This window comes from Schistocerca serialis, chromosome 10 (assembly GCF_023864345.2).
Source record: "Schistocerca serialis cubense isolate TAMUIC-IGC-003099 chromosome 10, iqSchSeri2.2, whole genome shotgun sequence".
NCBI lineage: Eukaryota > Metazoa > Arthropoda > Insecta > Orthoptera > Acrididae > Schistocerca > Schistocerca serialis.
The window spans coordinates 95,277,746-95,305,350 of record NC_064647.1 but is presented as its reverse complement, the minus strand read 5'-3'; the positions used below and the strand labels follow the sequence as shown (position 1 = coordinate 95,305,350).

At 44.5% G+C, this 27,605-nt stretch overlaps 1 protein-coding gene across 1 annotated transcript in view; it reads left to right on the top strand.

Annotated features, from left to right (window-relative positions):
- LOC126424568 (serine/threonine-protein kinase par-1-like) overlaps nt 1-27,605 on the top strand; it is a 474,571-nt gene that overhangs the window by 380,398 nt on the left and 66,568 nt on the right. The window contains exons 6-8 of the mRNA XM_050087312.1: nt 295-418; nt 6,142-6,344; nt 13,815-14,134. Coding sequence (XP_049943269.1) covers nt 295-418; nt 6,142-6,344; nt 13,815-14,134 — 647 coding nt within the window. The remainder of the gene's footprint in view (nt 1-294; nt 419-6,141; nt 6,345-13,814; nt 14,135-27,605) is intronic.

The following is a 27,605-nucleotide window of genomic DNA, read 5'->3' as shown; positions in this document are numbered from 1 at the left end:
TTTTGTTTCCTTTACTGCTTGCTCAATATACAGATTGAATAACATCGGGGAGAGGTTACAACCCTGTCTCACTGCCTTCCCAACCACTGCTTCCCTTTCATGCTCCTCGTCTCTTATAACTACCATCTCGTTTCTGTATTTTATCCCTGCCACCTTCAGAATTTAGTCGCTAGGGATACCAATTTCTCATTCTGTTTTTGTATCCACTTTTGAAAAAAATGTCGTGAGTGTGTGTGCTGCTGTCGAGTTTGTTGGGCGGAGTGTGGAGAGACGGTGGCGACCCGCCTGTTGCAGAGCCTGGGCGTCGTGCTGTATGTGCTGGTGTGCGGCGCCCTTCCTTTCGACGGATCGAGCCTGCAGTCGCTCAGGGACCGCGTGCTGTCCGGCAGGTTCCGCATCCCTTACTTCATGAGCTCCGGTGAGTACCGCTCCGTGACGCTAACTGCTGCGTCCAGTATGAGCTTCATTTTTCATGTGACACTCGGATAATTGTGCACAGTGGGTAAGCGTGCACAATGCACAATCGTGCGGGCGCGGACGGCAAAGAGAGCAGCCAGCACCCTCTGGGCATAAATACTGGACAAGATCCTTCAACACTGCAGTCTCAGGTAGCAGCTGAAGAAGGCAACGAGTTACGTGGCCGAAATATTGTGCCAGAGCGAAACAAACATCCGGCAGTAGACCCGATTATTCCACATGTCACGATAATTTCTGTCTGTTGCTATCCTCTGATTCCTTTAACTAACAAGCAGGTTTTGCCAACACAGGAAAAATGTTCTCAAGCAAATTGGTAAACTCCAGGAAAAGATAAGTCATCTACTGTACAATATTTATAGGAACCAAGAAGGAACGGCAAGTATGGAAGACCGAGAACGATGTGGTCGGATTAAAAGCGGTGTAAGACAGAGAAGCAGCCACCCATTCCTGGAGTTCAGTTCATACACCACAGAAACAATGAACCAAATCAAAGGAAGATTCAGCATTGGGATTAAAATTCTGGGTTAAAGGCGTAGAGTAAATATCTCTGGAGTGAGCACTCACATGCGCAGAACAGATTTTGTGCTATCAACATACATTGCCGGCCTGGTCACGTGATCTCGGGACGTCGTGTGTTTGTTCGTATAGCGTCCTGTATATTTAGAATGTCACTACATCCCTAGTACAGACGGATTCTTTTCGTACGTGTCGTGGATTATTTATATATGTTGCGAAGACATTTTAACAGTATCCATTTGATACTGGGAATAAACCAGCTACGTAACTTTAAAGGGCAAGTGATATTACATTCAGCTTCTTTGCGATAGGTGTCATAGTTCAGATGCACTCGATTTTTGGTAGTTTTTGGTATGATACCGCACTTTATAGTATTACAGAGCCTGAAGTACATTTTTGCAGTGATAGTCCTGCAAAACGACTTGACAGTACGCTAGTACTTCTGCAAGTGTCCGAAAAACACCGAATTTGCCACACATTAGTGGTTATATCCCTGCGAATTCGTCCTTTTTTCTGTTATTTCTGGTTATTTATTTTCTCGTTTTTGCGACCTAAAGCACAATTCTTCTTACTGGTGGCACTTTGAGGTATTTATTTAACGCATTTGAAGTACTTGCTCCCAGTTCATTAAATAAATAGTAGACGGAGTAATCTATATACATAATTGACAAGTCACTGATAAATGCATGGAGGATAGTATTTGCTGAAACAACTAACCTTTCCCTTTCCTGTTCCACTAGCAAATTTACGAGAGGAAGCGATTGTTTGTAAACTTTTGTGCGAGCCGTAATATCTATTATATAGTCATAAAATCGTAGAAAAATAGGTCTACAGAATCAAGTCTTAATTATAATGTGTCTCGAAATTTTTAAACGTATACAGTGTTTCTTACTAAAATGAAAACTATAATTAGAGCTATATGGAATGTACTCATGAAAAGTTACTATCCCTCTTTCCACATATTTTTCTTTGCATCCGTAGCAACAACAGTAATTCACCATCGCTATTACACTATCAACAAACGGTGAAACACAACAAAAACTCTTGCTATTATAAACTTCAAACGCTGCAGAAAGCACACAGGCACAGCAAAGTCCCGAGATCACGTGACAATCCTGGTTTAATGTTGACAACATGCGCAGAACGCAATGCTCACTCCAGAGATATTTACTCTATGGTTAAAGGATACCAACGACACGGTTCGCTGGAGGCACTGCTATTCTCAGTGAAAATGGATGTGAATTGCAGCAACTGTTGAATGGGATGAACAGTCTAGTGAGTACAGAATATGGATTTAAGGCAAACTGAATAAAGACAAATGTACCTGATGTTATTCAGGTTACCGAAAACCCGGATAATCGAGAAATATTTAGCTAAACGGAAATCTCAATTTACAAACCTTTTATTTAGGCGCTAACAAGAAACACACTATATGACCAGGTTGATGGTGTGGCCGTGGGTAACCCATTGAGTCCTACTATCGCCAATTTTTACATGGAAAAATTCGAACAATTAGCTCTGGAAAAGGTGAATAAGAAACAATGTCGATGGCATCGATACGTGGATGATACATTTGTGGTTTGGTCACATGGCAAAAAAGCTTTAGAGGAATTCTTTTGTTATTTAAATAGATTAAATCCTAAAATCCATTTTACCATGGAAATGGAGAAAGACAATGCAATATCCGTTTTGGATGTCTTCGTTATGAGACAGACTGATGGCATCTTGAAACATAAAGTCTTTCGGAAGATTACACATACCGACAGATACTTGCATAAGGTTTCCAATCATCAACCATAACAGAAAAGAGGTGTAATTAGAAGTCTAGTGGACAGAGCTAAAAGGACCTGGGCGCCGAGTTAAAACATCTAAAGCAGGCTTTTCGGAAGAATGGATACTCCTGTAAGAAAACAAATAGAGTTTTGCGACCGAATAACAGGAGGCCTAAGGACAACGATAGGACACAGCGATGGAAGAACGCGGTTTCTCTACGGATCAAATCGGCAAGATTTTAAGGAAACATAACCAACTAAGAAAATAGACCAAGCACTTTTTTTCCGTTAAGGTTAAACGTACCCCTCTGTCTACAAGTGGTGTATACATCATTCCATGCACATGTGGTAAGGTCTACATTTGAACTACAAAGACAAGTGTGAGTACACGGTTGAAGGAACATAAAAGTCTTTCCCGACTAGGGAAAACAGACAAGTCAGCCGTGGCGGAACATGCTCTTCAGTCGGGTGATCCCGTAGTGAAATTTTCGGAAACTGAGGTTTTATGTACTATGACGAACTATTATCCACGGCTGTATAGAGAAGCCATCGAAATATATAAACATGGGGATAATTTTAACAGAAAAGAAGAAACTATGAAACTCAGCTATATATGGACAAAGGCGCTACAGAATCGATGAGAAGTTTTTATCTTTGACGTACTATGATCGATACTTGTATTTTATCCTTGACAAGGTTTATCTCTGCTATCACGTGAAATCCAGACCACGCCCACTTTCCACGGTATTTAGGCCGTTCTTCGACTTTCGACTCGTCAGTCGGCAAGATTCAGCGCAACCAGGAGCACCTCCGAAGATGTTCAACGTAGCTTTGGACGAAACGTCAGGGATAGAAGAGTTCCTTGGACCACGGCCATACAACACGGAAGAATTCTCGGCAGCTGAAACCCGGTCGTGACAGCTTTCATTGTATGAAGTGTAAGAGTCTGTGTGATCAAGACCGGCCTGTAAAATTTTAGGTTACGCTTTACCATGACTGTTATTGACATTACACGATACAAGAAGTTTACTATTACCAGTCACTATTTAGAACAGTGACTGGTAATAGTAAACTTGTAGTTTCATGTACTGTGAAATAAATTCTTTGCAAGACTCCAGTTGGTAGGTGGGCACCCAAGTCTCGATATTACGTGCCACCTCTCGATCTTAATCGCCACCCTCTCGATTTTAGCCGCTGCCCTCTCCTTTCTTTTGTATCCCGCCTGGAAGGCGGAGCGTGAGTCTGCTCCTGAAAACTGAAGGGTAGGCCGAATGTAGGAAGCTAGGAGGAGCAGGCGAGGCAGAACCAGTGCTGTTTTTCTGGGGGAACGCTGGGGTACGCGTACTCCTAAACTTTTTCGTCGACAAAGCAATTTTTTTACGATGTTGAGAACTTGGAAGAGTGCCAAAGATTTATTTCACGGACGTAATTTTTATTTAATTTTTTCGTGTTGGTAATTGCAATACGAATGATACCAGTGCAATTTTTGGTGGGAAAATCGATGTCATTGACTGATTCAAGCATTTCGAAGCTGCGGCAACCGTTCTCGACAACTGAATCGCTGGCAGCCAGTTCGACAAGCATGCCCCGCTAATGGTGGGCGATGGTAGTGCTAAACGGATATGCGTACGCTCAAATCGCATGCCTCATTTGAGGTGATGCAAACTGAAGTGTTCGATACCACATTTTCTTGTATGTTTGTGTGTTTTTCGGTATCGCCTTCTTTATTTCAGCAAAGTCAGCTGAAGAGTCCGATATCATTTCTTTTTGTAATTCGACATGTTGATGACGTCATGGCTAAAAGCAGACGGGTGGTATCCCATGCTTCAGTTATAACTTAATTTTCGCTGCATTATAACCCATGTCGAAGTACCCTCAAACTGGGTAGAACACTTGGTACTGCAATTGAAAGTGGTATTACTTTACTTTGGCTGAGATGAGCACGTATCATTGAAGTAACTGAAGTAACAAAGTCTTTAATGACTAGCCCCCTATGAAGTAATAGGTAAGTTGCTTGGTCGTCGGCTCGGAATGAAATGAGCTGAATCTAGAGCGGCGCTCGTAGAGCTAGATAGCGCCGGCTAGAGGGCACTGTCGTCGGTGTCGTAGTGCCAACCTAAGAACTTTTACCTACGCCGTGGCATCGCAGCTATCGGTACCACACTTTCTAAGTGCCTTCCTCTTTATTTTAAGGGGGGGGGGGGGGGTAGGACGTCAAACGGGCCGACTTGGAACAGCAGAGGCACCACAGGACATTTTAATTTTCACTGTCTATGCTTTTACAAATAAATTCATAAAACTTTGACAGCATGACCAGGAAGGATTCAGGATTCACCCTCATAGCCGTGGAAGCTCAAAAACGTAACAAAACACATTTTTTTTACATGTGGAATTTCATAATTTTTTCACTTACTACCGGCTGCATTCGTTGCTATAGGTACACTTTTCTTCCTAAGTAAGAGAGATTCTTCGATGACTTGTGCGCAGCATACAAACCATAGTAAAAGGTGTATGAAACTCTAGAAGTTATTTAATTTATGAAAAAATGAGTGAACCGTTACATTTTAAACTTCATATTTAGAAAAAAACTCAAGTTTTATAGTTAATTATCGCAATTTTTCCACAGTTTTTAATAGATTTGGAAAATTCTAGAGTGTCATACACCCGTAACTACTGTTTGTATGATATTAAAAACTCATTGAAGAATCTCTGTTACTTAGGAAGAAAAGTGTACCTATAGCAACAAATGCAGCCAGTAATAAGTAAAAAAAATGATGAAATTTCACATATAGAAAAGGTATTTTGCTACGTTTTTGAACTTCCACTGCGATGAGTGAGTCCTCAATCCTTCCTGGTCATGGTGACAAAGTTTTATGAATTTATTTGTAAAAGTATAGACAGTAGAAATTAAAATGTCCTGTGGTGACTCTCCTGCTCGAAGTCGTCCCGTTTGACGTCCAACCCCCCCCCCCCCTGCACCCCCACCCCAAAGTGCAACCCTCTCGATTCGACAGGGCGCCGTTCCAATAGTAAATGCCGTTCCCTCCCTGTTACAAGCACCCTGCCCTGGCGATTCTAAACACTCTCCCCTAGTGTGTCTAGTCAAGCACACTCCTATCGTCAGACTAGACACTCTCCCCTTGTAGACCAAACACACTCCCCTCGTGAGTGTAAGAGGGGGAGGGAGAGAGAGAGAGAGAGAGAGAGAGAGAGAGAGAGAGAGAGAGAGAGAGATTCTAAACATCCTCCCCAACTGATAGTGATCACCCTCCCCAGACGAGTCTAAACACTCTCCCGCCGCTAGTCTAGAGGATTAAACAGGGACAGCAGCAGGTGCGGTCGGCGTCATGCAGTGTGGTGGGGGGCGCTGTTGCAGACTGCGAGTCGCTGATCCGCAAGATGCTGGTGCTGGACCCGTGCCGGCGGTACACGGTGGAGCAGATCAAGCGCCACCGCTGGATGAGCGCCGAGGCGCCGCGGCTGCTGCCCAGCGGCGCGGGCGGCACCTCCTCCGAGCCCAACGAGCAGATCCTGCGACTCATGCAGAGCCTCGGCATCGACGGCAACAAGACCCGAGAGGTGAGCGGCCGCCTCCCGCCTCGCTACACTACCGGCCGCTGTGGCCCAGCGGTTCTAGGCGCTTCAGACCGGAACCGCGCAACAGCTACGGTCGCAGGTTCGAATCCTGCCTCGGGCATCGATGTGTGTGATGTCCTTAGGTTAGTTAGATTTAAGTAGTTCTAAGTCTAGGGGACTGATGACCTCAGATGGTAAGTCCCATAGTGCTCAGAGCCTTTTTTTTTTTTTTTTTTTTTTTTTTTTTTTTTTTTTTTTTTTTTTTATCAAACCTAGTTTGACTCTACGTTTGGATTGGGCTTTGGGTCTGTATGTCCTGGTTGGGCCCTGGATTTGTATTTAGGTTGCACTCTGGTTTCAGTGGGGTTTGGGTTCAAAAATTGGCTCTGAGTCCCCTAGAACTTAGAACTACTTAAACCTAACTAACCTAAGGACATCACATACACCCATGCCCGAGGCAGGATTCGAACCTGCGACCGTAGCAGTCCCGCGGTTCCGGATTGCAGCGCCAGAACCGCACGGCTACCGCGGCCGGCGGTGTGGGTTCAGTGGCACTCTTTGTGAGTGAGAGACAGACGCCTACATCCAGATACTGCAAAGAAGGTTCCCCAGAACACACTGTCTCTTTTAGCGGGCAATACGCGAAACTACACACAGGGTGTATACGACCCGACAAGCGGGAAATTCGAGAAAAACCCGGGAATTTTTTCATCCGGGAGAAAACCGGGAAAAACCTGGGAATTTTTCGGAATTCCGGGAATTTTTCGGAATTCCGGGAATTTTTCGGAATTCCGGGAATTTTTCGGAATTCCGGGAATTTTTCGGAATTCCGGGAATTTTTCGGAATTCCGGGAATTTTTCGGAATTCCGGGAATTTTTCATTGTTTTAGCTTTCAGTTAAATTTTTGCAATATTGCTACTGGAGAATGATACTGCAGCAATAGAATATAAACGAGAGGGGAAAAAAATAAAACTTTAGTGATAAAGGAAATGTGCAATTTACAACAACAAAACACCGTGCACGCACATGCGTCTGCAAATAGCAAAAATATGTCAAAGGCCGTAGGGCGCAGACTTTCTTAGCAACAATAAATTGCTTGCTATGAGCATGACGTCACAACTGTTCACTTTAGGTTCGTTTGACCAATTGCCAGCGGTCTGTTGCGCATGCGCATTTGACTCGCGTATAAGCACTACCTACTCCCGCTTCCCGCTACTTGAAGTTTGGCTGTTAGCTGTATCGGCAGTAGTAGCAAGCAGCCAGATGCAAACGCGAAAAATTTCTCTCGCGCGCCCTAGCTGCCAGATTCGCGCTTGCACAGATTTGTCTGAATTGTAGTGGGGAGGGGGCTAGTCTCCGCGTGACCCGTGTTTACGTTAAGTGATTTCGCTGCTTCTCTTCGTGTACAGCTCCCACGTCAAATGAAAAAAAAAACAAAAAAACAAAAACGGATTTCTGTGGCCGGGAGCTATTAAGTGAATTAAAATACATTCACATAATTACGGAGGGCAAAAATATATTATCAATTTCAGTTTTCTGATTTTATTTTATTTCCAAGTTAGTAGCAGTGAAGCATTAATTGCCTTGCAGAACAATGAAGTTATTTTTGCAAGTTTGCTAAAGGAATTTGGATTTATTAATCTTTCCGCTGAGGCAGTCATTTTATTTGAAAGGAAGTGTTTCATTCTACAGTATTGGCTAGTTCCAACTGTTCGCCGAATTTCAAGTGCACGTTACCATCTTCAGCCATGTATGGCATTATGCCATTATAAATAACCAAAAATGAGATCGTAGAGTACTGGTACTCCAAGAAAATTTACACCCCAAAAACCACACTGAAAAGCTTAATATCAGATCGGACCTACTTCATTGTGAATCTGGAAAAAGCCAATTTGCGCTTCAAGCCGAATTACGCATTTTAGTATGGTTTACGAAATTGCGATGCTCTTTGGAGTATCCTCTGATGCCCTGTTTCTTTTGTGGTGTAATTTAAGCTCTCTTAGTGCTTCATACACACGAACATGCGGGCTTCCTACACCACTGCAGTTGCACACGCACAATAATGCCTGTTTTCTGGCGCTCTCTGGCAACTGGTAAATCGAACCTATTTCTAACAGTCTGCGGATAGTACAGGGTGATTCAAAAAGAATACCACAACTTTAAAAATGTGTATTTAATGAAAGAAACATAATATAACCTTCTGTTATACATCATTACAAAGAGTATTTAAAAAGTTTTTTTTTCATTCAAAAACAAGTTCAGAGATGTTCAATATGGCCCCCTCCAGACACACGAGCAATATCAACCCGATACTCCAACTCGTTCCACACTCTCTGTAGCATATCAGGCGTAACAGTTTGGATAGCTGCTGTTATTTCTCGTTTCAAATCATCAATGGTGGCTGGGAGAGGTGGCCGAAACACCATATCCTTAACATACCCCCGTAAGAAAAAATCGCAGGGGGTAAGATCAGGGCTTCTTGGAGGCCAGTGATGAAGTGCTCTGTCACGGGCTGCCTGGCGGCCGATCCATCACCTCGGGTAGTTGACGTTCAGGTAGTTACGGTCAGATAAGTGCCAATAGTGTGGCGCTCCATCCTGCTGAAATATGAATTGTTGTGCTTCTTGTTCGAGTTGAGGGAACAGCCAACATCTCCAGATACTGTAGTCCAGATACAGTAGCACCTTCGAAGAAAAAGGGACCAAACACTTTATTGGCTGAAATGGCGAACAAATGTACAACTAAATGAAACTTTATAGCTCCCTTAATTCGCCGACAGATAGTGCTTAGCTCTGCCTTTTGTCGTTGCAGAGTTTTAAATTCCTAAAGTTGTGGTATTCTTTTTGAATCACCCGGTATTGCGAACGGTGGTCAGAAAAGCGTTACTTTCAAAGTAAATTTCTTTTTACGCAACATGAATTATGTTACGTGTGAGAAAGTGGGATGGATATCTAAATCACAGAGCGTTCGAAACTGAACAGTTTGAGGACCAGCCGCTTACAAGAATTTCGAGCCTAGACATTTATGTCATAATTTTAAATTCACTGGCACATTTGTGTGATGTATCTTAAAGTACAACACACGTAAAAAAGATCAATATTACATGTGAAAGCTTAGCTTTTCTTGTAGATATACGGTAGTGTGTACATTAATGTAAACCGTTAACTTTTCCTCTTGTCTGTTCGCGCTATGTAACAAGTGATCTTGCTATTGGCTGACTATAACACGTGTCCTATGCTCTGAATAACTGCTGTCATCAGCTGGCGAGATCTTGTGGCTTGAGATATGACTCGCTTACAAAAGGACATCGCAACCTCTGTTTCAACGCTCCGGAAATTAACGCGCTGTGTTTGGTGCAATTCGAATTTATACTTTCGTAATTTGAAAATATGCAGTGTGTATGTTGCTGCAAATCAAAGGTCTTTCCAAAACTTCTCTCCTTTTTTTTAAAATTAAAAGTCTCTCCAAAACTTCTTTGCCCCATCTTTTCTTTTTTTTCCGGGATGTTCTACGCGATTGTATAAAACGTTAACCGAGCAAAGGATTGATAAGTTTTACAGTTCCGAGGAAAAATCTACGGAAAACCTACTGTCACTTAGCAGAGAAAAAGTGTGTTTTCGCCCGGGAAAAAGCATAATTTTGAAACGGAATATCCGGGAGAAATACGGCAATTTTTTTTCCTTGTCCCCGTATACACCCTGTTAACACAGAAACAGATATTCATATATAGACAGCAGTAAGAGATGAAGAACAATGGAGACAACTAAACGCATTCAAAAGCAACACATGAGTGCCTGAGGACACGACATGACAGACATGCGTATATGCAACGTAACAACAGTATTACTCTTATAAAATGTTGTGGATAAAAACAAAAGGAAAGAAAACTACAATAAAGATGAAAAATAAAAACTGTAAGATGTGCGACCTGTTTTATAACTTCAGGTAACAGGTCTATGGCAATAAGTAAATAAATAACTCTGGGTTGAGTTTGTGCTGTGGATTCAGATTTGGCTGTGGGTTTGTTTGGTTGATTTGGGATAGGAGGCCAAACGACGAGGTCATCCGTCCCATCAGATTAGGGAAGGAAGTCGACCGTGCCCTTTGAAAGCAACCATCCCAGCGTTTGCCCAAAGCGATTTAAGGAAATCACGTAAAGCCTAAATCTACATCTACATTTATATGTGTAGGATAGTATGCAGATCTCAGTGGTATGGTGACAGCGAATCATCAGCATCGGTGCAGCCGAAATGTGTGAGCCTGGATAGTTGGCGACCATATATTGAGACCAGTCTTCCTTCCACATGCCTAACAGGACGGAACTATCCGCGACTTTGCCTCCCCTGCTGGAAGAAGTCCGATTGACTATTCGAACGGTTCTGTGGCTGCTAAATGACGGTGCTCTAGCCCATTTTGCCGTTAACATCCGGATGCGTCTCAATCGTGTCTCGCCTGGTCCATGGATCGGACGAGGGCGTCCAGTTGCTCGTTCACCGGATCTCGTCCGCCCCGGTAGCTGAGTGGTCAGCGTGACAGACTGTCAATCCTAAGGGCCCGGGTTCGATTCCCGGCTGGGTTGGAAATTTTCTCCGCTCAGGGACTGGGTGTTGTGTTGTCCTAATCATCATCATTTCATCCCCATCGACACGCAGGTCGCCGAAGTGGCGTCAAGTCGAAAGACCTGCACCAGGCGAACGGTCTACCCGACGGGAGGCCCTAGCCACACGACATTTCCATTTTATACCGGATCTCAACCCGCGCCATCTCAAAAGTATCGTGTATGCAGAGCCCATTTCGATGTGTAGACACTCGAGCAGCGTATTCATGCCGCCTTTGACAATGTTCGGATGTAGCTTGGCCGATGTGAACGAGTGAGACAGAACTCACAGTGGCCTGAACACGCATGCATTGAGGCACATGGAAACCATTTGCAACACGTGCAGTAACTTTGGCTGCATGCGTGTACTAGGCTGCAGTCTCTATAACAATGTATGGTTGAATAAATGGTCTCTAGCGTGGAAATCATGCATTTCCGGACATAAGTTCATGAGACCTTTTCTGTTCTGTATCCTCTCAACGATCAATCTCTAGAATTTGTACACAGTGGAAAAATCACCAATTATATACGTCTATAATTATGTGCATCTGTCCTGAGGTCCTTTTTGAAGTCTTTTGCGACTGGTATACATCTACATCTACATTTATACTCCGCAAGCCACGCAACGGTGTGTGGCAGAGGGCACTTTACGTGCCACTGTCATTACCTCCCTTTCCTGTTCCAGTCGCGTACGGTTCGCGGGAAGAACGACTGCCGGAAAGCCTCCGTGCGCGCTCGAATCTCTCTAATTTTACATTCGTGATCCCATCAAGAGGTATAAGTAGGGAGAAGCTTTTGTGTTAGCAGAAGAGCCAACACCGTGTTACGAGTGGGGGCCGAAATGCACGCGTCTTAGCTGACGCAGGCTGGCGTGAAGAGGGAAGAACTATACTGACGTGAGGTCCGGAACATAAGGAATGAGAATTCAGAAAGCGGACGTAATTAGTTTGACACTTAACTTTAATCCATTAATGATGAACGTCGCTCTTGACGGTACATGATTCACAATATTATCTGTTCAGAATACATTCGTAGTAACTGAATATGGCGCCTTGCTAGGTCGTAGCAAATGACGTAGCTGAGGGCTATGCTAAACTTTCGTCTCGGCAAATGAGAGCGTACGTAGACAGTGAACCACCGCTAGCAAAGTCGGCTGTACAACTGGGGCGAGTGCTAGGAAGTCTCTCTAGACCTGCCGTGTGGCGGCGCTCGGTCTGCAATCACTGATAGTGGCGACACGCGGGTCCTACGTATACTAACGGACCGCGGCCGATTTAAAGGCTACCACCTAGCAAGTGTGGTGTCTGGCGGTGACACCACAGAAGCAATATAATCGATACCTCATCCAGAAACGCATCCTCTCGAAACCTGGACAGCAAGCTACACCGCGAGGCAGAGCGCCTCTCTTGCAGCGTCAGCCACTTGAGTTTGCTGAACATCTCCGTAACGCTGCCACGCTTAACAAATAACCCTGTGACGACTTAACAAATAACCCTGTGACGAAACGCGCCGCTCTTCTTTGCATCTTCTGTATCTCGTTTGTTGATGGACTACATTTTCTAACAAGAGAACCTCCCCATCGCACCCACCTCAGATTTAGTTATAAGTTGGCACATTAGATAGCCCTTGAAAAACTGAACACAGATCAATCGAGAAAACAGGAAGAAGTTGTGTGGGCCTATGAAAAAAATAAGCAAAATTTACAAACTGAGTAGTCCATGCGCAATATGGGCAACATCAAGGAGAGTGTGAGCACAGGAGCGCCGTGGTCCCGTGGTTAGCGAGAGCAGCTGCGAAACGAGAGGTCCTCGGTTCAAGTCTTCCCACGAATGAAAACTTTACTTTCTCTATTTTCGCAAAGTTATGATCCGTCCGTTCGTTCATTGACGTCTCTGTTCACTGTAATAAGTTTAGTGTCTGTATTTTGCGACCGCACCGCAAAACCGTGCGATTAATAGGCGAAACGACGTGCCTCTACAATGGGAACCGAAAACATTCGATCGCAAGGTCATAGGTCAACCGATTCCTTCACAGGAAAACACGTCTCATATTCTATACGACACTGGTGACGGCGTGTGCGTCACATGACAGGAATATGTTGTCGACCCAACTAACTTGTACCCGTGGCGAATGAGTAAAAAGATTCTTTTACCGTCCCCGATTTAGGTTTTGTTGTGGATGTGATAATCACTCCGAACAAAGTGGTTCAAACATAAGAGTTTGTCACATAAACTGCAACAAATGAATGCAGTACTTTCACAGTCGCACGGTTTTCCCTTTTAACGTTTTCAAAATTTTCAGTGTGTAGACCGTCAAATCCTGCATATGTCCAAGCAAATCTGAGCATCTCTTGGAATTTTGGAAAGCGAAGTTGGTTATGTGTGAGTGCCTGAACTTTGATAATTGGCTGAAAATAAAAAATCAATTTTCTCACTCGAGGGAAGATTCGAACCAAGGACCTCTCGTTTCGGAGCTGCTCACGATAACCACGGGACCACGGCGCTCCTGAGCTCACACTATCCTTGATGTTGCCTATCTTGCGCATGGACTACTCAGTTTGTATATTTTGCTTATTTTTTCCATAGTTCCACACAACTTCTTCCTGTTTTCTCGATTGATCTGTGTTCAGTTTTTCAAGGCCTATCCACTGTGCCAAGTTATAACTAAATCTGAGTGGGGTGCGATGGGGAGGTTCCCTTGTAAGGACTCTCGCAATGAATTTCAACCTGGCACCCGCCTTACCATGAATCAGGATGGATGGGCGGGGGTTCGAACCGTGACCCTCTCGAATGCGAGTCAAGTGTGCTGACCACTGCGGCTGTGGCTCTGTGTCCGGGTGGTGTGTTCTGAGACGCGCTGTGTGTGGTGTGTGCAGTCTCTGCGCAGCGGCAGCTACGACCACCACGCGGCCATCTACCTGCTGCTGCTGGAGCGCCTGCGCCAGCACCGGTCGTCGCTGCCGCCGCTGGCCGCGCAGCAGCCGGAGCCGGGAGCGCTGCCGCCCGTCACGGCCGCCCCCGCCGCCGCCCCCGCGGCCGCCCCCGAGCGCCGCCGGCCGTCCGGCGTGGCGGAGCAGGCGGTGCGCAAGCTGGCGTCGGCCGCCGCGGCCGCCGGCGTGGGCGTGGGCGTAGACGCCGCGCGCCGCGCCAGCCTCGACCACCGGCACGACATCCTGCACGACCTCGCCGCCGCCAGGTGCGTACTGCGTGCGTGTGTAAGTGCTGAGCGCGTGCTTCACTTGTAATGTTACTTATAATCAGTCTTGATTGCAAAATTTTTTATTCATATGACCGGTTTCGGTTCATTCAGAACCATCTTCAGATCTGACGTTCCAATTACAGGAGTAACCCGTCCAAATCCAGCTGGATTTGGACGGGTTACTCCTGTAATTGAAATATCAGATCTGAAGATGGTTCTGAAAGAACCGAAACCAGTCATATGAATAAAAAATTTTGCAGTCAAGATTGATTATAAGTAACATTATAAAATCACTGATTGCTGTTATCCCAATCAGACATTATGTCTGTTTTTACAAATGCTACACTTGTGTTCAGAAAAAAAAAAAAGAAAACGCACACGGAAAGCTTTGAGCGACTACAGATAGGACGTTCATATTCACAGGGCCTGTACGTCAGTATCTTCTTCAGTAGCGCTACAGCCCTTGGTGAGCCTTGGCTTCTTCAACAATCTTCCTCCACACTTCTCGGTTATTTGCTGCTCTTTTCCACCCCCGGACTCCCGTATGGGTGATATCCATTATTACCTCGTCGATCCATCTTCTTCGTCTCCCTTTTCGCCTAACTGAGTGGATCATACCTTTCATCATTTTCTTTGGAATTCTATCCTCTGCCATTCTCTCCAAGTGTTCTAGCCATCGTATTCGCTGTGATTTCACAAATTTTACTATGTCCCTGCCTTGTATTAACTCTTGTAATTCGGCATTGTAGCCTTCTTTCTCCCTTATTGGCCCATATATTTTGCGTAGTATTTTTCGCTCGATGCTTCTTATTGCGTTTTTATCGTGTTCTGTCAACGTCCATACCTCTGAGCCGTGTGTGATAACTGGGCGGACTAGGGAATTATACAGGGTGTTACAAAAAGGTACGGCCAAACTTTCAGGAAACATTCCTCACACACAAAGAAAGAAGGTATGTTATGTGGACATGTGTCCGGAAACGCTTACTTTCCATGTTAGAGCTCATTTTATTACTTCTCTTCAAATCACATTAATCATGGATTGGAAACACACAGCAACAGAACGTACCAGCGTGACTTCAAATACTTTGTTACAGGAAATGTTAAAAATGTCCTCCGTTAGCGAGGATACATGCATCCACCCTCCGTCACATGGAATCCCTGATGCACTGATGCAGCCCTGGAGAATGGCGTATTGTATCACAGCCGTCCACAATACGAGCACGAAGAGTCTCTACATTTGGTACCGGGGTTGCGTAGACAAGAGCTTTCAAATGCCTCCATAAATGAAAGTCAAGAGGGTTGAGGTCAGGAGAGCGTAGAGGCCATGGAATTGGTCTGCCTCTACCAATCCATCGGTCACCGAATCTGTTGCTGAGAAGCGTACGAACACTTCGACTGAAATGTGCAGGAGCTCCATCGTGCATGAACCACATGTTGTGTCGTACTTGTAACGGCACATGTTCTAGCAGCACAGGTAGCGTATCCCGTATGAAATCATGATAACGTGCTCCATTGAGCGTAGGTGGAAGAACATGGGGCCCAATCAAGACATCACCAACAATGCTTGCCCAAACGTTCACAGAAAATCTGTGTTGATGACGTGATTGCACAATTGCGTGCGGATTCTCGTCAGCCCACACATGTTGATTGTGAAAATTTACAATTTGATCACGTTGGAATGAAGTCTCATCCGTAAAGAGAACATTTGCACTGAAATGAGGATTGACACATTGTTGGGTGAACCATTCGCAAAAGTGTACCCGTGGAGGCCAATCAGCTGCTGATAGTGCCTGCACACGCTGTACATGGTACGGAAATAACTGGTTCTCCCGTAGCACTCTCCATATAGTGACGTGATCAACGTTACCTTGTACAGCAGCAACTTCTCTGACGCTGACATTAGGGTTATCGTCAACTGCATTGCAGGTGTCCTCGTCGTTCTAGGTCTTCCCCAGTCGCGAGTCTTAGGCTGGAATGTTCCGTGCTCCCTAAGACGCCGATCAATTACTTCGAACGTCTTCCTGTCGGGACACCTTCTTTCTGGAAATCTGTCTCGATACAAACGTACCGCGCCACGGCTATTGCCCCGTGCTAATCCGTGCATCAAATGGGCACCTGCCAACTCCGCATTTGTAAACATTGCACTGACTGCAAAACCACGTTCGTGATGTACACTAACCTGTTGATGCTACGTACTGATGTGCTTGATGCTAGTGCTGTAGAGCAATGAGTCGCATGTCAACACAAGCACCGAAGTCAATATTACCTTCCCTCAATTGGGCCATCTGGCGGTGAATTGAGGAAGTACAGTGACGAAACCAAAATGAGCTCTAATTTGGAAAATAAGCGTTTCTGGACTCATGTCCACGTTATGTATTTTCTTTATTTGTGTGTGAGGAATGTTTCCTGAATGTTTGGCCGTACGTTTTTGTAACTCCCTGTATGTTAGCAGTTTAGTTTTTCTTGTAACAAGGCTATTTTGAGAAGCTGCATATTTGCCAAGTAAGCTCTGTTTCCTGCTTGTATTCTTTCCCTTATAGCCTTTACAATACTGTTATCTTTTGTTATTAGGGCTCCCAAGTTGTTAAAAGAGGACACTCCACTGAACATTTTCCAATGATTAGGTTTTTAGGGGTTCTTCTGACCTCGGATGGTAACATTACCATATATTTTGTTTGGTTTTCATTTACTATGAGGCCAATTTTTAAGGCTTCTCTTTCCATTACCCGGTATGTTTCTAGGAGTGTATTGGTATTTCTTCCTACTATAGCAGTGTCATCGGCGTATGCACATATCTGGCTAGTTTTCATAAATATGGTGCCTCTTTTGTTTTTATTTACGACACTATGCAGGGCTATATTGAATAGGACAATGGAGAGACTATCCCCTTGCTTCACACCTTTATTAAAGTCAAAGCTTTGACATGTTCTGCTAAGTACCTTTACTTTTGCTCTTGTCTCTGTCATTGTAATTCTGATTAGTCTTATTAATTTAGCACATACACCAACTTCTTTCAGTACTCTGTATAGTTCTTGCCGATTTATGCTGTCAAAGGCTTGTTTGAAATCGATGAATAGGAAATGCAGATCTATATCATATTCATAGAACTTTTCCATCATTTGTCATCACAAATATTTGATCAGTTGTTCCTCTGCCTGGTCGAAAGCCACACTGATATTCCCCCAGAATGCCTTCTGCACACTTCTGTATCTTTTCATTTAATATACTTGTGCAGATCCTATAAGCTGTACTTAGCAGTGTTACACCTCTATACTTTTCACATGCTGTTCTGTCCCCTTTCTTATTAATGGGGACTATTATTCCAATTTTCCAATTATCTGGCATAGTTTCTGTTTCTCATATATCTGATATTAATGTGTGCAGTTCCTTTATTACAGCCTCAGCACCAGTTTTTATTAATTCAGCAATTATGCTGTCTTCCCAAGGGGCTCGATTGTTTTTTGACTTGTGCACAGCCTCTTGCAGTGTTGGCTTTCTTGTCGCATTGGTTTCATTGTCTACTTCCAGCTCCAACCTTCCCTCTTGTGCAGCTGTTTCTTCATCTTCTAGGCTGGTGCTTAATGTATCTTTGAAATACTCTGCCCATCTTCCCACTATCTGTTCTTCCTCCCTTATCATTTTCCCATCTTTACTGGAACAGGCCATTGTTTTTGGTTGGAATCTATTCTTCATTTTGCCTAGGGCATGATAGAACTTTCTTATTTCACTCTGTTCCTTTACTACTTCTAGTTATTGAAATTTCTTCTTTTTCCACTCTTTTCTTTCTCTTGCACAGTCTGTTAGCTCTTCTCCTTAATTCTCTATATTGTCCCACATTATTTCTGGTTTCTTTCTGTAGCACTTTTGTTCTTGCCCTGTTCTTTTCCTCTATTGCTGACCTGCAATCTTCATCAAACCATGTACGTCAGTATGTTCTGAACAAATTGCGAGGGCCACTCCAAAAGAAATGCACACTATTTTTTTAATCCATCTTTTATTCTACGTGTTTGAAAGTTTTACAGTGTGTAGATAAATCCTTTAGGAACAATATTTTCATTTCTCCACATAATTTCCATCCCTCTCAACTACCTTACACCATCTTGAAACCAGCGCCTGCATACCCACACGGTAAAATTCAGGACCAACCTGTTGGAGCCACTGTTTGGCAGCGTGCACAAGGGAGTCTTTCAGTTTCCCAAAGAGATGATAGTCACATGGAGCCAGGTCAGGACTGTAAGGCGGTGGTTCAGTGTTGTCCATCCGAGTTTCGTGATCGCTTCCACGGTTTTTTTAATTACATGTCGCCGTGCATTGTCGCGCAACAGCAAAACATCCTGCTTTTGCCGACGTGGTCGAACACAACTCAGTCGAGCTTGAAGTTTCTTCAGTGTCCTCACATATGCATCAGAATTTATGGTGGTTCAACTTGGCATGATGTCCACAAGCAAGAGTCCTTCGGAATCGAAAAACACCGTAGCCATAACTTTTCCAGCAGAAGATGTGGTTTTGAATTTTTTTCTTGGGTGAGCGTTCTCGCTTCCCACGCCCGGGTTCCCGGGCTGGATTCCCGGCGGGGTCAGGGATTTTCTCTGCCTCGTAATGACTGGGCGTTGTGTGATGGCCTTAGGTTAGTTAGGTTTAAGTAGTTCTAAGTTCTAGCGTACTGATGACCTTAGCAGTTAAGTCCGATAGTGCTCAGAGCCATTAGAACCATTTTTTTTGCAACTCGTTCTGAGATAGCGATTTGGTGTTATAGAGGATTTAGATAATAAGGATGCTTGATGGTATCGTGTAGCTTTTCATATTTACTAACTCGTCTCTGTCTTCTGTCGACCTGTACAAGTGACATCCTAATGCAGACCTAGCGCTGTTGTTGGAACACCACACAGCACCTGTTCAGCTCCAGTTATCGTTTGCAAGAGAGCGCCTTCTCAGTTTGAGGAGACTCTCTTGCGCAGAGCATCCCGGGAAGGCGGCGAGCGTTTGACGCGTGGCGGCAGGGCCACGGAATCGGATGCAGCTGTTGACCCCAATCTGGACCGCCGGCGAGACGCACGCCTGATTGGCCCCGTTCGGCGCCGTCTGACCAGTGACCAGCCGAACGATCGGGTGAAAGCCTCCTCTACAATGACCGACGGCTCAAGATTCCAAAGACCACTCTCGTCAAGCTGGTTGCTCTCCCTGGGGGAAACTCATAAGAGAAAATCCCCATCGCACCCCTCTCATGGCGGGTGGTAACTATTCAGGGTGTTACAAAAAGGTACGGCCAAACTTTCAGGAAACATTCCTCACACACAAATAAAGAAAAGATGTTATGTGGACATGTCCAGAAACGCTTAATTTCCATGTTAGAGCTCATTTTAGTTTCGTCAGTATGTACTGTACTTCCTCGATTCACCGCCAGTTGGCCCAATTGAAGGAAGGTAATGTTGACTTCGGTGCTTGTGTTGACATGCGACTCATTGCTCTACAGTACTAGCATCAAGCGCATCAGTACGTAGCACCAACAGGTTAGTGTACATCACGAACGTGGTTTTGCAGTCAGTGCAATGTTTACAAATGCGGAGTTGGCAGATGCCCATTTGATGTATGGATTAGCACGGGGCAATAGCCGTGGCGCGGTATGTTTGTATCGAGACAGATTTCCAGAACGAAGGTGTCCCGACAGGAAGATGTTCGAAGCAATTGATCAGCGTCTCAGGGAGCACGGAACATTCCAGCCTATGACTCGCGACTGGGGAAGACCTAGAACGACGAGGACACCTGCAATGCATGAGGCAATTCTTCGTGCAGTTGACGATAACCCTAATGTCAGCGTCAGAGAAGTTGCTGCTGTGCAACGTAACGTTGACCACGTCACTGTATGGAGAGTGCTACGGGAGAACCAGTTGTTTCCGCACCATGTACAGCGTGTGCAGGCACTATCAGCAACTGATTGGCCTCCACGGGTACACTTCTGCGAATGCTTCATCCAACAATGTGTCAATCCTCATTTCAGTGCAAATGTTCTCTTTACGGATGAGCCTTCATTCCAACGTGATCAAATTGTAAATTTTCACAATCAACATGTGTGGGCTGACGAGAATCCGCACGCAATTGTGCAATCACGTCATCAACACAGATTTTCTGTGAACGTTTGGGCAAGCATTGTTGGTGATGTCTTGATTGGGCCCCATGTTCTTCCACCTACGCTCAATGGAGCACGTTATCATAATTTCATACGGGATACTCTACCTGTGCTGCTAGAACATGTGCCTTTACAAGTACGACACAACATGTGGTTCATGCACGATGGAGCTCCTGCACATTTCAGTCGATGTGTTCGTACGTTTCTCAACAACATAATCGGTGATCGATGGATTGGTAGAGGCGGACCAATTCCATGGCCTCCACGCTCTTCTGACCTCAACCGTCTTGACTTTCATTTATGGGGGCATTTGAAAGCTCTTGTCTACACAACCCCTGTACCAAATGTAGAGACTCTTCGTGCTCGTATTGTGGACGGCTGTGATACAATACGCCATTCTCCACGGCCGCATCAGCGCATCAGGGATTCCATGCGACGGAGTGTGGATGCATGTATCCTCGCTAACGGAGGACATTTTGAACATTTCTTGTAACAAAGTGTTTGAAGTTAAGCTGGTACGTTCTGTTGCTGTGTGTTTCCAATCCATGATTAATGTGATTTGAAGAGAAGTAATAAAATGAGCTCTAACATGGAAAGTAAGCGTTTCCGGACACATGTCCACATAACATACTTTCTTTCTTTGTGTGTGAGGAATGTTTCCTGAAAGTTTATCCGTATCTTTTTGTAACACCCTGTTTATTCACAACCGATACAAAAGTGTTACATGTTTGCACATGTTACTGTCCGTCACCAGGCTTTTGTAGAACCCGTTGCCAGCGATGTGGAAGGCGTAGTATACCTTCAGCAGAGCCTGTTCTGTTGATGATGCAATTGGAACTATCTGAAGTTATGGTAATTCTCGTGTACGACTCTGATGGCGTTATACTAACACATTACGCTCCTCCACGGCAGACCGTCAATGCACAGTATTACTGTTCGTTTTTGGAGCATCACCTGCGACCAGCTTTGCGAAGGAAGCGGCGACACATTCTGCGCAACCCACCCATCATTTTGCATGACAATGCACAGGCGCAAGCTGTGGCTGCTCTGTTCGGTCTATGGGACTGGAAGTGCTGTATCATCAACCATACTCCCCAGACTTAAGTCCTTGTGACTTTGATTTGATTCCGAAGGTGAAGGATCCACTTCGTGGCATTCGCTTCAGAACTGTTGCAGAGATTCGACAGGCAGTAGACCGCTCCATTCGTACCATCAACAGAACAGGCTCTGCTAACGAAATAGTACACCTTCCACGTCGCTGACAACGGGTTCTACACAACGCTGGTGACTACTTTGAAGGACAGTAACAGGTGAAAATATGTAACTCTTTTGTTGTTGTTGTTGTGGTATTAAGTTCTGAGACTGGTTTGATGCAGCTCTCCATGCTACTCTATCCTGCGCAAGTTTCTTCATCTCCCAGTACCTACTGCTACCACATCCTTCTGAATCTGCTTAGTGTATTCATCTCTTGGGCTCCCTCTACGATTTTTACCCTCCAATACTAAATTGGTGATCCCTTGATGCCTCAGAACATGTCCTACCAACCGATCCCTTCTTCTAGTCAAGTTGTGCCATAAACTTCTCTTCTCCCCAATTCTATTCAACACCTCATTAGTTACGTGATCTACCCATCTAATCTTCAGTATTCTTCTGTAGCACCACATTTCGAAAGCTTCTATTCTCTTCTCGTCTAAACTATTTATCGTCCATGTTTCACTTCCATACATTGCTACACTCCGTACAAATACTTTCAGAAACGACTTCCTGACACTCGATGTTAACAAATTTCTCTTCTTCAGAAACGCTTTCTTTCCCATTGCCAGTCTACATTTTATATCCTCTCTACTTCGACCATCATCAGTTGTTTTGCTCCCCAAATAGCAAAAGTCCTTTACTACTTTAAGTGTCTCTTTTCCTAATCTAATACCCTCAGCATCACCCGACTTAATTCGACTACATTCCATTATCCTCGTTTTGCTTTTGTTGATGTTCATCTTATATCCTCCTTTCAAGACACTGTCCATTCCGTTCAACTTCTCTTCCAAGTCCTTTGCTGTCTCTGACAGAATTACAATGTCATAGACGAACCTCAAAGTTTTTATTTCTTCTCCATGGATTTTAATACCTACTCGGAATTTTTCTTTTGTATCCTTTACTGCTTGCTCAGTATACAGATTGAATAACATCGGGGAGAGGCTACAACCCTGTCGCACACCCTTCCCAACCACTGCTTCCCTTTGATGCCCCTCAACTCTTATAACTGCCATTTGGTTTCTATACAAATTGTAAATAGCCTTTCGCTCCATATATTTTACCCCTGCCACCTTCAGAATTTGAAAGAGAGTATTCCAGTCAACATTGTCAAAAGCTTTCTCTAAGTCTAAAAAATGCTAGAAACGTAGGTTTGCCTTTTTCTTAATCTAGCTTCTAAGATAAGCCGTAGGGTCAGTATTGCCTCAGGTGTTCCAATATTTCTACAGAATCCAAACTGATCTTCGCCAAGGTCAACTTTTACTAGTTTTTCCATTCGTTTGTAAAGAATTCGCGTTAGTATTTTGCAGCCGTGACTTATTAAACTGATAGTTCGGTAATTTTCACATGTGTCAACACCTGCTTTCTTTGGGATTGGAATTATTATATTCTTCTTGAAGTGTGAGGGTACGGTTGTGAATAAATAGTTGCACTATTTAAGTTCCAATGCTCGTATTTAGCGGTAAGACATCCCAATGGATAGCCCGTCAAAAACTGAACAGAAATCAAGCACGAAAACGGGAAGGTGTTATAGTGAACTGTGAAAAAAGAAGAAAAATAGAAACCGTGAACGGTCCAAGTTCAAATGTGCAACATCGAGAGAATATGAACAGCCATCGCGTAATGATTGTGTGGTCACGGTCTTGGACTGTGAAGTGGGAGAACCGTTTTCAAATCTCCCTCGTGCCCTATTTTTTTCCACAAAAGTATGAACTGTCTGGCCGGATACTTCGCTGTATTCAGATTTGTACCTGTGTCGTGGTGTAACTCCGTTTGCAACAGCGAGGTGTAACGAAGGGACCTCCAGGTGTACGACCTCCTATTTGTTCTACCAATGTAAGGACTGTTGCGTTCCGTTTTGAAAGTTTTGACTCTTGAATTGCTTTGTAGTTCACACCCGTTTATGTGTTGTTTTCATTGTTATGACATGTATACGTGGCATTTCACATGCATTCACTATTCATCACATTTACTTGAGACGGTAATATAGTCTTGCCACATTACTCATTTTCCATAAACACTACCAAGGCTACAGAATGGGAACAGACACGTCAGTGACCGAACTGATTTTTTTGGTCATCAATCTCTTGACTGGTTTGATGCGGCCAGCCACGAATTCATATTCTGCGCTAAACGCTTTATCTCAGAGTAGCGCTTGGAACATACGTGCTCAATTATTTACGGATGTATTCCAGTCTCTGTCTTCCTCTACAGTTTTTACCCACTACAGTTCCGCCTAGTACCATGGAAGTCATTCTCTGACGCCTTAAGAGATGTCCCGTCATCCTGTCCCTTGTTGGTTCAAATGGCTCTGAGCACTACGGGACTTAACTTCAGAGGTCATCAGTCCCCTAGAACTTAGAACTACGTAAACCTAACTAACCTAAGGACATCACACACATCGATGCCCGAGGCAGGATTCGAACCTGCGACCGTAGCGGTTGCGCGATTCCAGACTGTAGCGCCTAGAACCGCTCGGACACTCCGGCCGGCTGTCCCTTCTTCTTGTTAGTTTATTCCACATATTCCTTTCCTCTCCGATTGTGCACAGAACCTCCTCATTCTTTATTTTATCAGTCCACCTAATATTCAACATTCGTCTTTACCACCACGTAATTTTCAACAATCGTCTGTAGCACATAATTTTGTGAAAAGTAATAGGGGTACGGGGAAGATTTGAACATGGATTTGCCATTTCATAGTCCAACGTAGTGATCACACAACCACGATGCATTGGTTACTCATACATCTACATCTACATACATACTCCGCAATCCACCATACGCTGCGAGGCGGAGGGTACCTCGTACAACTACTAGCATCTTCACTCCCTGTTTCACTCCCAAACAGAACGAGGGAAAAATGACTGCCTATATGCCTCTGTACGAGCGCTAATCTCTCTTATCTTTGTGGTCTTTCCGCGAAATGTAAGTTGGCGCCAGTAAAATTGTACTGCAGTCAGCCTCAAATGCTGGTTTCCTCAGTAGCGATTCACGAAAAGAACGCCTCCTTTCCTCCAGAGACTCCCACCCGAGTTCCTGAAGCATTTCCGTAACACTCGCGTGATGATCAAACCTGCCAGTAATAATTCTAGCAGCCCGCCTCTGAATTGTTTCTATGTCCTCCCTCAATCCGACCTGATAGGGATCCCAAACACTCGAGCAGTACTCAAGAATAGGTCGTACTCATATTCGCGCCATGTCGCACATTTCGTGCTTGGACCCTTTATTGTTTCTATTTTTCTTATTTTTCCACAGTCCAGTACACCTTCTCCCAGTTTTCATCCTTGATCTGCGTTCAGTTTTCACGGGCTGTCCACTGGGCCATTCTACCACTAAATCTTGAGGGGGGGCGATGGGAAGTTTCCCTTGCCAGCAGGCTGGTGTCTGCTATATGTAGCCGTGGGAAAGATGGATGCCAGACCGAGATTGGCTAGAAGAAGCATAAGAAAGGGAAATTCACCCACGAAGGTCACGCGGAAGTACTCTCGTTGCACCGATTCGTGAGTAATGAACGCCAGTGTGGGACCCCTTATTCACTGGTTTGGTGCTCTCCACCACGAAGTTTTTGGCCGTGTCGAGCCAGAGTTATGCAACATTTTTTGAAAGACTATGCCGTCCCTTAACTGTGTATTACTCTAATTGTCTTCTGTACATTCTAGATTTCGGCTTTTATGCTGTTATACGTACAGTGATAAAAGTTCTTAGGCTATTAACACGTCGTGTCTGTTAAGGCAGTCCGAAACAGATAAACAAGTGGTGTTTTATCTGTTCATTTCTCGTGCCAATTGCATCCCATCGGCATGTACACCGTAAGCAGTGGTAGTCTGCTAAAAAACAGCAAAACTCATCTTACTTGCATAAAAAATCCTCGGTTTACTTGCCGCGTCAAATTTGGATAAAATCCCAAGCTTTCGATGACTACCTCCGTCGTCTTCGTCCGAGGTAAAACTGTTTTACCCCGGACGATGACGACGGAGGTAGTCATCGAAAGCTTGGGATTTTATCTAAATTTGACGCGGCAAGTAAACCGAGAACTTTTTATGCAAGGTCTCCGTTGCGAAAGACTTCGTAGTCAATTCATCTTACTTCTCGACATAGTTTCCATTGAGGAATATGCATTTGGTCCAGCGAACCTCCGGCTTTTCAATCCAACGGAAAAATAAGTTCTGTCAAACTGAAAAATACTCGTTGACAGCAACTGTCACTTCTTCATTTGCCGAAAATTTCTTCCCAGCAAACCATAGTTTCAAGTTAGGGAACAAGAACAAGTCACTGGGAGCTACGTCTGGTGAATAGGGCGGATGAGGAATCACCTCCAAGTCCAGTTCACGCCGTTTCGCCATTGTTATCGCTATGTATGGGATAGTCCATCATCCCGGTGAAAGGGCACTTTTTTGCGTTGGCCTTTTTCCAGCCAACGCACGTATCAAATGATCCAGCGATGTAGCATAATATGGTTTAGTTACTGCACTACCTTTTTCCAAGGAATGTATGACAATTGTTCCTAATCCCAAAAACAGTGACCATCACGTTACCAGCTGGAAAAATTATCTTTGTCTTCTGCGGCGCACTTTCACCGGTTGTCCGTTGTTTTGACAACCGGTTTGACTCTGGTGAGTAGTGATGGCTTCATGTTTCATCAAAAGTCACAAATAGGCGGAAAAGCCTTATTGGTTGAGATTAAACATCGCCAGACGTGTTGAAATATTGTGCCGGATGCACTTTTGGTCGACTTAGAGCAATCGCACACAGCTTCTTGATAGCCAGTTCTCCGGGCAGGATATGACGTACTCCCTCAGTTGAGATTCCTACAGTCTCAACAATCTCACGAATTTTAATTCGGCGGTTTTGCATTACCATGTGATGGATTCTGTCAGTGGTTTCCTTTGTGGTGACCTCAACTGAACGGCCAGTTCGCAGTTCGTCTTTGGTGTTTGTCCAACTACGTTTAAATTAATTAATCGAACAGAAATTGGTTTTCAAATACGTCCACTTGTATTTTTATTGCGTTCTGTAACAACCTCCTCCTCTACGTATGTTCTGTTTTTATAAAATCCTGATTTTTCGAACATTGCATTTATCTGTTATACTGATTTATAGGTAATAAGACTTCTTCAGATGGCCAATTTATATGGGTTGAAACGTAGTTCAAGAGCTTTTGACTGCTACCTTCCATAGCTGGTGGTTGTTTTCATTCCATTTACAGTAGGTGATCAAAAGTATCCGAACACACGCAAAAACGTACGTTTTTCATATAGGGTGCATTGCACTGCCACCTACTGCCAGGTACTCCATATTAGCGACCTCAGCAGTCATTAGACATCGTGAGAGAGGAGAATGGTGCACTCCGCGGAGCTCACGGACTTCGAACGTGGTCAGGTGATTGGGTGTCACTTTCGTCATACGTCTGTACGCAAGGTTTCCACACTCCTAAACATACCTAGGTCCACTGTTTCCGATGCGATAGTAAAGTGGAAAGGTGAAGGAGACGTACAGAACAAAAGCGTACAGGCCGACTTCGTCTGTTCACTGACAGACACCGCCAACAGTTGAAGAGCGTCGTAATCTGTAATAGGCAGACATCTATCGAGACCATCACACAGGAATTACAAACTGCATCAGGATCCACTGTAAATACTATGACAGTTAGGCGAGAGGTGAGAAAACTTGGATTTCATGGTCGAGCGGCTGCTCATAAGCCACACATCACGCCGGTAAATGCCAAACGACGCCTCGCTTGGTGTAAGGAGCGTAAACAGTGGACGATTGAACAGTGGAAAAACGTTGTGTGGAGTGATGAATTACGGTACAGAATGTGACGATGCGATGGAATGGTGCGGGAATGGTGAATGCGCGGTGAACGTCATCCGCCTGCGGGTGTAGTGCCAACAGTAAAATTCGGAGGCGGTGGTGTTATGGTGTGGTGGTGTTTTTCATGGAGGGTGCTTGCACGCCTTGTTGTTTTGCGTGGCACTGTCACAGCACAGGCCTACATTGATGTTTTAAGCACCTTCTTGCTTCCCACTGTTGAAGAGCAATTCGGGGATGGCGATTGCATCTTTCAACACGACCGAGCACCTGCTCATAA